Raw genomic sequence first — 12,552 nt, 5'->3', positions numbered from 1 at the left:
TTGTAAGAGGCTATGAGGGCTACCTTGTGTTTGTTGTCTCCGACGCTTACAAAATTATACACTTCATTGAAATATTCTTAAACAACATTTTTTTTTTTTTTACTTTCTGAAAGAGTTAACCTTGAAACTTCCGTAGAATCGCTTTGAAACCATCAGCATGAAAATTAGAATACAAAAATTAAAAAAAGAAATTACTATTAACTCGAGATTGTGACCACATAATGTAAATTAGGCCAAGAGAATTCTTCAATTTTTGCTATATCTGAAACATCATCACAAATCAACTTAAGTATTTTCCAAATATATTTCTAGGGTGGCGATGAGTTAGAGTATACTAGGCTAGAGAAAGCGGCCGTGTAGAGCGGAGTTACAACATTTTGTTTTGGTGATTCCGGTCATTTCTTTAAGCGTTATTTCTTTAATATTTGGAAATAAACAAAATTTTAGTGTTTGCATTATGTTTTGTATCATTCGGGTTTTAGCCAAAGGTAGTAATTAGTATTTTATTAAACTGTTCTTGAATAAGTTTATTCCTCTTTATATTAGGAGCAAAGCCCCCCCCCCCTAAAAAGGTTATTTTTACGAACAATTTTCTGTTTTTTCAACTCCTACTGTAGATAAAACAAGGCCAACAGTAAGGCTTGACCTTTGCTATAAAAAAAAAAATGTTGAATGGGTTATTTATGGTTTTTAGTTTCATTTGTGAGATGTGATCGTTGTTGAATATTGGGTTTCTTGCCATTTTAAGTCTGAACAACATTCAAGTAATTCAGGTGAGTTTCGACGTATACCTTACTCTACCAATTCTGGGTTATATATATTTTTTTAGCCAGCAATGGCGTTAAATAGGTAGGAAGAGACAGTTATTTACCCTCTTTTGTGAAAATACCTTTGTTTTGGTATTTTCTTCAGAAAATGGCTTTATTTGGTGTTCATATTGCAAAAATCGAAAAAAAAAATACTAAATTGCCCCTATACCGAGATATTGGAAAGACAACCCCTCCCCCTCTAAATTTCCGTGATTTGACACCAATGTTAGCGTGGGAGACATTAGCAATGGTAACAAAAAGGTGCAAACTGTAGTGGTGAGTCTAAAATATTCAAGAATTGAAAATACATTACACAGTTAACTTTACTTGATTTAACATTTCTTGTTCATTATTTATTTGCCATTTTTCATCTATCATTTTGTTCATAATTATTTTGGAGTTCAATATTTAGATCACAGCCAATATAGACACCAGTTGCGCAAACATTTTTCAAAAGCAACACACAGCTATCGTCGCGACATAGGAATAGAGCTAAGATCTTTCCGCGCTGATTGGTGGAATAGAGCCACTCCAGGAATAGAGCCAAGATCTGGTCGCGCTGATTGGCTGTGGGAGCGCCGCAGGGTAACGCCTAGTCAAAAAGATGCGTGTTGAAATCCTTCTATGGGCAAGATACGACTCAACAAAACTGGTGTCTACATAGGATGTGGTTTAGACGATCCCTTCTTTCAGACATTTCCAATTATTTTTCTTTTCCCTATTATTGAGTTCTCTTTACGGTATGTTCAATTTTACCTGACAATAATTCGCGAACCCTGGAAGCGTAATGTTGGTGTGAGTTGATTTGATCTAACATTGGTCCCAGTCAAACTACAAAATCTTTATAAGGTCCCTCAGAAATTAATTTTGATATTTTAATTAGATTTTTTTCAATGTTTCATCTGCAATATGTCGCTAAAGGTAGCACCAAGGACACACTAAACATCAAAGAAGGTTAGGGAGTAATTATTTGAGGAATGGGCGGGACCAAAACAAGTCTATAAATTTTGTAATAAGCTAGCCCTTTCTAATATACATTCAAGGTCCTCGATATCTACACTTTGCAATCCATGAGTCAGGATATCAAATCATGTCGGATATATTGTATCCTTGAACCTCCAAGAAGAACTTCCTCCCTCGAAAAGCTTAACTCAAGCGTCCTCAGGGGGAGTCCTTTTTGTCCAAGTCTTACCCCTCTAGATCGAGTTTTTTTAAACAATATCAAAGGAGAAGGAATACTCAAAATTAAAGATACTTCGTAAGAGAAAGTACGAGCCCCTACCTGAATTTTCTCTAGCAATGAATACTAGGGAGTAATGCTAGTGAGTACTAGGGAGTAGTGAATAATAGTAATAAAACTGATCGCCATACTCTTTTTGGCAAATAAAATGAATCTATTCTACTTTAAATGAAAAAAATACGGTTAGGTGGTTTTATGCGTAGCAGGGCACCAAGTTTCAAAATAAAGAACGTGTGCTAAAAAACACAAGGAAAATGAAAAAAAAAAAAAAATATATCATTGAGTTCTAGAAACTAACTTTCCTGATTGCTGTGGCAAAAGACAAAAACTGCCATAAATCTAAGCTGTGCTAAAAATGAATTGATATTATTCTAGATTAAAAACTTAATAGAATTACCTAAAAAAACATATTTCTAGAAAGACAAATTAGGCTATCATGTTCTGTTATATTTATCCCTTAAGTTCAGTATTGATAGAGTCCTTATATCAATAGAGTCCTTATTTTCGTCTGGTTTAATAATATAACTTTTATTACTTTATATTTTCCCTAGCCTATATCTATTCAATAGCCCGATTGAACACAACGGTTGTACCGCCCTCTTGATTGGGATGGTCGATGATAAGCTGCAGATAACTTTGGTGTTAGAATGTTGAGTTGAACTTTTTGTAAAAAAGGATGTCTTCTTGTTTTTTTTTGGCAATCCAAGTGGGTTGACAAAGGGGAGAATTTCCACAACGAGAAAATCTTAATAGTTGCAAAACAACTAAAAAAAAGTAAAAAAACCGTGTTTTCAGGTATGAATAAACTGAAGATGGAGCAGGAGTTAAAAAATATTTTCATTTTGACGGCCTTGGTGCTTTAACAACGTCATCAATTCAACTTCCGTTTTAAATCTACTGCTTATTATTTATTGAATTTATTATTTTTCATGTTAACAAACAAAACATCTTTTTTCTGTCGTCAGAAAAAAAAAGTTTTCTGAATTATTGCCTGCTTATATATTCTTAATCCAGTTCCAGCTTCATTTGTTATGAGTACAAATTTACTCTAAATTTAATTTAGTTTACTCTTAATTTAGTTCCCTTTTCATTGCGTATAGGCGACACAACGTCAACATTGTACAATTCGAACGCCTCTCGTTCCTCGTCAGACCAACAGAGCTGCTAATTCAAACACGGCTCTTTTTCTCATCATTATTATTGATTCCATCATTTTTATTAATTAGCCTAAAATCTGTAATTAAATGCCAAAATTTTTTGAATAAGCGTTAATTATTACGTTCAACTGAACGCGATTTGAGAATCAAAATGAATTTGTTGCGACAAAATGAAAAATAAACAAAGTCTTGTAAACCCATCAAAACTTCGAAACAAAGCAAAGCAAAAAAGCAAAGCAAAGCTGGCTTAAACTAATAAATAAAAAACAAAAGATTTTCTGTCTGAAAAAGTATAAATTACAAAATGTTGAGCTCTAAAATACAGTAAGTAAATTATTAATTCAATACGTTTTAACGAGTGCTTCTGAACAGAGTTCAGAAGCACTACGAAAAAATAGAAAAAATGTAGAATATATTTTTATATTTTATATTTTTTTATATTTTATATTTATATTTTATATTTATATTTTTAAATATAGAATATATTAATTAAAAAATATAGAATTTTTTAATAAAATTAAAAAAATATTTTAAAAAATTAAAAAATATAGCACTTTAAAAGCGCAGATGGTAATTTGTTCCAAACATCAAGGGTAACCATATCCAGAATCTATTTATATGCTAAATTACTTCTTTTTCCATTTTTAATGACGATTCTGGCCTCCCTTAGCGCCCGGTTCAAAATCTTGATTAGCCTCTCCCCCTGTATCGCACAAAATTTCGATTAAAGAACAATATTATTTTCAATCGATCAGTTAATCTGTATTTTTTTATTTAACTAGTATTAATTGTTATCTAATTATCTAATTACCACTATTATATTATATTTTTAATTAATTATTTTCACTTATTAACTGTGCCCTTTACTTTATTTTGATAAACATAAACCTTCAAAAACTACAAAATAATTATAACTGTTAGGTTATTTGTTCCAAATGTTGCCTCCCTAAAATTCCTGCGCCCGTTGAAATAACGCCCTCTGTCCTATCCCTAAAACCACCTCTACATCCTTTATTATACATATATATTTCAGGAATACAAGACTCCGTCACCTAATCCATGGAATCCTGCCTTAGTGGAAAAACACCAGCAACTTTTACGAAAACAGAGATTCCTGCAGTATCAACAGCAGCCTAAATCCTGTTTTTACAGCTGTGGGAAAAGCCCCTACAGGAAATACTCACTTGTGAATAATCATGTCCAGGGCAATGCATGGTTTTGCACAATACTTTAAACAATCTGCGTAGACATGTATCAACCATGCCCCCCATTGCACTTCCTAGCTGAAGGGTCATGAAACGGAGATCAGCACCGCCGGTTTGGACCTTCAAGGTCTAGTGCCGTCTTACTACTACTACTACTATGTATCAAGCATGGGATCCAAATATATTAGCCTTGACATAGTATTGGGATCTTGTATATCAACCATGGATCCCAGCACCGGATAAACTTAGAATACAATGCAACTTTAATAAAGGTTGAACCAAAGGGTATAGGAAACTTGTAAGAGCCGAAAATCAAGTTCGTGTTCTAGATAAAAAAACAAACAATTAACACTATCTAGAGCCGTGATTCCCAGCGTGGGGCAGAGGCCTCACCAGTGGAGTATGGCTTTATTTTTATGGGTCATGCGCAGGACGTGGGCCCTTCCGTTGACTATGCTCTAGAACCCAAATTTTGAAGAAAAAAATCATGTGAATGACGTCACACTAATATTTATTTGAACAGAAAAGAAGATACGACGTAATTATTACAATGACATCGTACATTGCATAAAAGATGCTGTATACAGACAAAAATTTGGCATAATTAGCATACTAAACTAACATTATATTAAAAACATGACTCAGAAAACGTACTCAGTTAACGGTCTTTTAAGTTTCCTTCAAGTGAATATTCGTAAAATTTTGAGTAGCAAAATTCTAATATGACGAGGAGAGGGGATATCAGGAGTTTAGAAATACCCGGGTGAGGCATGACTCAAAATCAGTTGGGAACCGATGATGTAGAGTCATAAAAGTAATTGGATAGAGCTTGAAAGGAAAATTTTGATAGAGTGTAATTTATTTGTCGATTTGTTTACTTTAACTCATTTGCTCATAATAAAAGATTGGCTTCTGCTAAGAGCAAAACTAATCATAGTTGTTGCATTTTGCCACTATTCTGCAGACTAGCCTAGTCTTAATTTCATATTTGTTTCTTTTGTTTGACAGTGTCTATTCTACTATTCTACGTCTATTCCACAATTCTGCAGACTAACCTAGTCTTAATTTCATATTTGTTTCTTTTGTTTGACAGTATCTATTCTACTATTCTACGTCTATTCCACTATTCCGCAGACTAACCTAGTCTTAATTTCATATTTGTTTCTTTTGTTTGACAGTGTCTATTCTACTATTCTACGTCTATTCCACTATTCTGCAGACTAACCTAGTCTTAATTTCATATTTGTTTCTTTTGTTTGACAGTGTCTATTCTACTATTCTACGTCTATTCCACTATTCTGCAGACTAACCTAGTCTTAATTTCATATTTGTTTCTTTTGTTTGACAGTGTCTATTCTACCGACTGACCTAGTTCTAATTTCATAGTCTGATAAAAGAGTTTAAAAACAAATAAAGTTGCGGATTTCCACAAAATTTTAGGTCGGATCAGTCATTGGCGTACGAAGAGGGTGACGTTACAATAAACAGCTTTTAAAAACGCATCAAATTTTTCTTATATGTATTTTTTGCGTCGTTACGATTCAAATAAAAATTTCGGGAGGGACTTCAGACCCCCCCCCCTGTATACGGCCTTAGGATTAGACTATGAAAGTCAGTGAAATTATCTTAGGAGATCAGAGATAAGTCGGACTCGTATTATGTAACAGGACATGGGCATTATCCCAACGGGACAATACCCATACCCTTAGCTATTTTGATAACTAATGAAATTTCAAGAAATGGTAGGATGCTATATTAGTTTGAGCTGCGTTTCAAATGGCATGGATAACTTACAAGCGTGGAAAATGGCGTTAGTGTCGAAAAGAGAACTAGTGCAAATGGTATAATTGGCAAAATTAGTGAGGTAGTGTCTGGTCTCAACTCCTGAAATTTATGAAGCTTTAAAAAATGCCTAGAAACAATAAATATTAGATGGCGTTAGTAATCTCTTTTGTCCGAACTAGCACCAGTTTCTACTCCATTAAGTTGTCAAAACACTTTGCTATGTTTTCAAGGCCTATGAACCTAGTATTATAGCACAGCAATTGTCATCGACCATGGACCACTAAACATGTCATTTTTTATTTAGTATACCACTAATACGGATTTGAAAATATATATATATATATATATATATATATATATATATATATATATATATATATATATATATATAAATAAGTTGTCTGTGTGTGTGTGTCAGGTGACGTCATGTTTGTGTGTCGACTGACGTCATGTTTGTCGACTGACGAGATTAAAGACCGGGACATCGGGACACAAATGACGACCGGAACACCGGGACATAGGGAATATAGATGACGACCGGGACACTCAAAGAGAAAGCGACCGGGACGCAAGGAATGTTCGATTAGCAATCACCATCAACAAAGCTCAAGGGCAATCATTAGAATAATGAGGTATAGATCTGAATACAGATTGTTTTACCCATGGAAAATTATATATTGCATGTTCAAGAGTCGGTAAACCTGACAATCTATTTATATGCACAGACAATGGGACAGCCAAGAATGTTGTATATTCGCAAGTTTTACGTAGTTAAAAATATATAAATATATATATATATATATATGTATATATATATATATATATATATATATATATATATATATATATATATATATATATATATATATATATATATATATGCATATATTTACAGGTGGGACACAGGGACACAATAGGGAATATAAATGACGACCGGGACACTCAAAGAGAAAGCGACCGGGACACAGGGAATGTTCGATTAGCAATCAGGGACACAGGGAAACAACAACAACGGGGACGCCGGGGGGCACAGGGGGATATATAAATGACGACGGGGACACAGGGAATGTTCGATTAGCAATCACCATCAACAAAGCTCAAGGGCAATCATTAGAATAATAAGGTATAGATCTGAATACAGATTGTTTTTCCGAAGCGCCCCCACCAACTAGGTGTTGGGGTGGCGCGAACGCCACCCCAACAGCTAGTATATATATATATATATATTTGACATCATGATGTATGTTCGGTTTCAATGATGTTATTGCAAGATGGAGAGATGCATCTATGTCAAGCCGAGAGCGGTACCGAGTTTTAATTAATTAGGTTTAATTAACCACTATGGGGGCAGTAACAGTTAATCATTTTTGAGAGAGGCCCAAAAATGAGCTCTTGATAAACCGGACTTGAATTTTCATTTGAGACTATCATCACAAAAAAAATCGACTAGGCTTTCTAATGCATCTCTAATAATCCCACCCTAACTCTTATCACTTTTTTTTCATAAAAGAGTAATTAAAGTTCTCACAAAATTAATAAGTACTTCCCTTTGTTCAAAAATCATATCCAAAACCTTTGGTAAATTATTCAGCTTTGAATTCAAATATTTCAAAGACTCATTTACCACGCAATAACAACTACTGCTTACTCCGTACTCACAAAAAATATATATATATATAGCTTCAAATTTTTATTATTTTTATTCTATATAGAAGGCTTTATATATTACTTTATATTTTATTCTATATAGAGGGCTTTTTATTTTTATTGTGAATGAAACATGTCTTTAATATCATAGAAATAAAAAACCTTCCTTCACTTCAAGATTTTGTACCAAAATAAAATTTTAGTTTTGTAATCAAATTGTACCTTTAAAAATATAATTACATTTACAAAGGAAAATATAATTACACGAAATATAATCATAAAATCTAATTACAAAGATAAACTATTCTAAATTATACATTTTTTTTACTTCGGAATTTCACAATATCTTCAACGAAGACAGCAAAATATTTTATGGATTAGCACTTATATATAGGCTAAAGAGAAAACCTACCTTGATTGCAAATGCTTAAAAATTTCAAATTTTCCGCCACTATTTTATATTTAAACTTTTTGATAGCCGCATAAAATATTATAATAGGTAGGCCTCTTAAAATGATCATTGCTTATGTATATCTTCTTTTCTTGCATCAAATGTTCCAGCCTTTTCCATGGCTTAAAATAAGGTGGCTTATCGATAGCAACATCTTTCACCTGAAAAAAAAAGAAATTGGCGCACAAAAGGATATAGCTATGTACTCGTCACATATACTACTTGTCATGTCATTTCTATATAGTACTAGCTGTTGGGGTGGCGCTTCGCGCCACCCCAACACCTAGTTGGTGGGGAGCTTCGCGCCTCCCCAAGCCCCCTCGCGCACGTAAGTCGTTACGTGCCATATTAGTTACGCGCCATTGTAGTTGTGTCCCTGTGTCCCACCTGTGAATATATATAGATTTATATATGTGTTTCAAACTACGTAAAAATTGCGATTATACAACATTCTTGGCTTTCCCATTGTCTGTGCATATACAAAGCCGTATGTACTAATAATGACGTCATATGCAAACGCTCTTTTTACAAACAAACAAACATGCATACACACAACTCGTTTTTATATAGATAGATAGATAGATAAATACAAATTAACTGCGTAAAACTTGCGAATATACAACATTCTTCGCTGTCCAATTGTCGCTGCATATAAATAGATTGTCAGGTTTAACGACTCTCGAACATGCAACGTACAATTGTCCATGGGAAAAACAATCAGTATTAAGATCTATACCACATTTTTCTAATGATTGACCTTGAGCTTTGTTAATGGTGATTGCAAATGCTAATCGAATTGGGAATTGCAATCTTTTAAATTGAAAAGGCAGATTACATATGTATTTGATTGCCTTTACGGAGTTACAGTATTCAACGTTTATGTGTGCATTAAATGTTTTTGATAATAATGGGGAATATGGAACAACCCAGTGGTTATCTACTTCGATGGTGGTACCGTTACGCTTCTTTATTATTGCTGTTTTACCGCCATCTTCAGTAGATCTTCTTCTATATTGTGGGTAACCATCATTGCCAGTAATTGTGTTTGATACTAAAAGTCGAGGATATTGCTTTGTGCACCTTCCTTTGGCCATGCATGGTGAATTTTCGTTCAGTGCACCGCAAGGTCCATGTATCATATTTTTTACAATAATATCATGTAACCCCTTATCGACATTTTTATCAGGTATTTCAGCGGAAATCACATCATCAATTTCGTTCGAAGTAATTTTTTTATGTAGCCAGATTAGTATATGTGCGTGTGGCAAACCTCGTTTTTGCCATTCCACTGAGTACATCCAGCATCGCACTGACCCAAACACTTCAAGTTTTACTATGTAGTTTATCAGTGATTTCAACTTTTGCCGGAAGACACGGGCCGTAATGTCATGCCTATGAACCGCCGATTGTCCTTGAAGTAAAAGCTGCAGTATCTCGTCCCAAGATTGAATACATGTAAATGTAATAAATAAATCTGGACGACCATAGAGACGAACATACGCAATAGCATCTTGAGCATATTCATGCATATGACGGGGACTGCCAGCATATGACGAAGGTAAAATTGTTAATCTTCCAACGTTTGTGGTATTACCGTCATTTATAACTGCATCTCGCAAATGAATGTATTGTTCAGAGCGGAGCTTGGTCTGATTCAGGCGGATATATAGCAAACGTTCTGATTCAATTTTAGCATACATATCAACGACAAATTGGTGAAACAATTCACGGCATTTTAAAATATAATTTTCTTCATCCTGCCGAATCATTAGTCTATAGGAATAATAATGCATTGCACTGCATTTCTTATTCATTTCTTTGTTAGTGGCTGGATTCATCAATTTAATATTAAAGTGATAGCCGTCGGCTGCATCCCAAAAAATTATAGGATATTGTAGGGCATCGTAGCATCGATGAGTTTCAGCAATTCTTAACAACTGAGCGTTTCGCTTGTAAAATAATATCTCGAGGTAAAAACTGATCACCGACCATAACGATTGCCACTTCGTCGATAGTTGGAGCATTGTATCTACGCACATGTTGACCAGGAGGCGTTTTGTCAGCGGAAATAACAATTTTATGCGCATCAGTAGGCATCAAATCGATGGCTGTTTTGAACAGACGCACTAAATTATTATTTTCGTGGAAAAGATGTTGCAATTGGGAAACGATTGTCCTTTCAACGTTGGGAGAAATTTCGCAACGTGCATTCAATTCAGAATTTCTATCACTGATGAAGTACAATTGTAAAAATTTATGATTCTCGCCTGAGAATGGTAGAAGGGACCCTGCTCTATGATAAATTTGCCCTTTTACTTTGAAAGTAGACATAAATTGATCTGGATTTTCGATTTGGGCTCCAAACGACGTCATTTGGAAAGATGAGTTGTATTTTCTGATTCGTGACAAAAAACGCTTAGATTCTGACGTAGTTCCAGTAAGGAAAGTCTTCAATGGCTCTGGTGGTGCAGCCAATAGAGGAAGTTTAACTTTTCCTGAGGCGCAACACATTCCCATTGTTTCACCATTGAATTTCAAGGCCTTGCAATAGGGACAAATTTTAGACATTGTCCCGATTCGAACACATCTACTCAAGCTATAATCATCGACTGGGCTGTACCTGAATGCCAGGCGATAACTTTCAGGTTGCTCTGATTCCTCGGCACGCTTTCTTTTCTTACTTTCTCTATCAGCAGTAAGCCTGATTTCTTGCTGTTCTTGTGATTCCTCGGCACGCTTTCTTTTCTTATTTTCTCAATCAGCAGCAAGCCTGATTTCTTGCTGTTCTTGTGATTCCTCGGCACGCCTTCTTTTTTCACTTTCTCTTTTAGCAGCAAGTCTGCTTTCGCGTTGCTCTGGTAGTTCCTGGGCACGCTTTCTGTTCTTTCTTTCTCTATCAGCCTCAAGCCTGTTTCCTTGCTGTTCTTTTGATTCCTCGGCACGCTTTCTGTTCTTTCTTTCTCTATCAGCCTCAAGCCTGTTTCCTTGCTGTTCTTTTGATTCCTCGGCACGCTTTCTTTTCTGACTTTCTCTATCAGCAGCAAGTTTTTTGGCATAGACTCTTTGAGCATCTTCATCGGCTTTTGCCATTGTAAGTTCATCAGTCATTTTAAACTTAAACATTAATAGATTTCTACGTGAACATATATGTCTTAAATATCTTTAATGACGTCACCGTCATAGCAAAATGACGACAATTAACTTCATGACGTCAGTCGACACAGAAACATGACGTCACCTGACAGACAGACAACTTATTTTTATATATATAAATACTAGCTGTTGGGGTGGCGCTTCGCGCCACCCCAACACCTAGTTGGTGGGGGCGCTTCGCGCCCCCCCCCAAGCCCCCCCGCGCGCGTAAGTCGTTACGCGCCATAATAGTTACGCGCCATTGTAGTTGTGTCCCTATGTCCCACCTGTGAATATAGATAGATATATATATATATATATATATATATATATATATATATATATATATATATATATATATATATATATGGTTTTAACTACGTAAAACTTGCGAATATACAACATTCTTTGCTGTCCCATTGTCTTTGCATATAAATAGATTGTCAGGTTTACCGACTCTTGAGCATGCAACATATAATGGTCCATGGGAAAACAATCTGTATTCAGATCTATACCTCATGATTCTAATGATTGCCCTTGAGCTTTGTTGATGGTGATTGCTAATCGACCATTCCCTGTCCCGGTGTCCCGGTCGTCATTTACATCCCCCTGTTTCCCACGGTGTCCCTGTTGTAGTTGTGTCCCTGTGTCCCGGTCGTCATTTATATTCCCTGTGTCCCGGTCGTCATTTGTATCCCGGTGTCCCGGTCTGTATATACATTCGTTTTTTAGTTTTGTTTTTCTCCTTTATTTTTTTCCTTTTTTTTTCTTTTTTAGCTTATTTAGATTTTTAGATTTTTTAGTTTTTTTATTAGTTTTTAGTTTTTTTTTCTTTTTAGTTTTTTTGTCCCGGTCGTCATTTATATCCCCCTGTTTCTCCCGGTGTCCCCGTTGTAGTTGTGTCCCTGTGTCCCGGTCGTCATTTATATTCCCTGTGTCCCGGTCGTCATTTGTATCCCGGTGTACCAGCTTATTTTTCAGTTTTTTCCTTTTTTTTTAGTTTTTTTTATTTTTTATTTTTTTTAGTTTTTTACCTTTTTTTAGTTTTTTTAGTTTTTTTAGTTTTTTAGCTTTTTTACTTTTTTTATTAGTTTTTAGTTTTTTTGTAGTTTTTGCCTTTTTTTAG

At 34.9% G+C, this 12,552-nt stretch overlaps 2 protein-coding genes across 5 annotated transcripts in view; one reads left to right on the top strand and one right to left on the bottom strand.

The window, feature by feature from the left end:
- Positions 1-5,977, top strand: part of LOC136027950 (uncharacterized) — a 110,816-nt gene extending 104,839 nt beyond the window's left edge. The window contains exon 12 of the mRNA XM_065705422.1: positions 4,240-5,977. Coding sequence (XP_065561494.1) covers positions 4,240-4,440 — 201 coding nt within the window. The 3' untranslated portion in view covers positions 4,441-5,977. The remainder of the gene's footprint in view (positions 1-4,239) is intronic.
- Positions 5,978-8,284: 2,307 nt separating this feature from the next.
- Positions 8,285-12,552, bottom strand: part of LOC136027952 (deubiquitinase OTUD6B-like) — a 65,549-nt gene continuing 61,281 nt past the window's right edge. For all 4 annotated transcript variants that reach the window (XM_065705426.1, XM_065705428.1, XM_065705427.1 and 1 more), the window contains one exon: positions 8,285-8,455. Coding sequence is in view for 3 of the 4 variants with exons in the window: in XM_065705428.1 (XP_065561500.1) it covers positions 8,306-8,455 (150 nt within the window). In the remaining variant the exon portion in view is untranslated. The remainder of the gene's footprint in view (positions 8,456-12,552) is intronic.

This window comes from Artemia franciscana, chromosome 6 (assembly GCF_032884065.1).
Source record: "Artemia franciscana chromosome 6, ASM3288406v1, whole genome shotgun sequence".
NCBI lineage: Eukaryota > Metazoa > Arthropoda > Branchiopoda > Anostraca > Artemiidae > Artemia > Artemia franciscana.
Note: the sequence above shows the minus strand (reverse complement) of the source record. Positions and strands in the feature narration are given on the sequence as shown.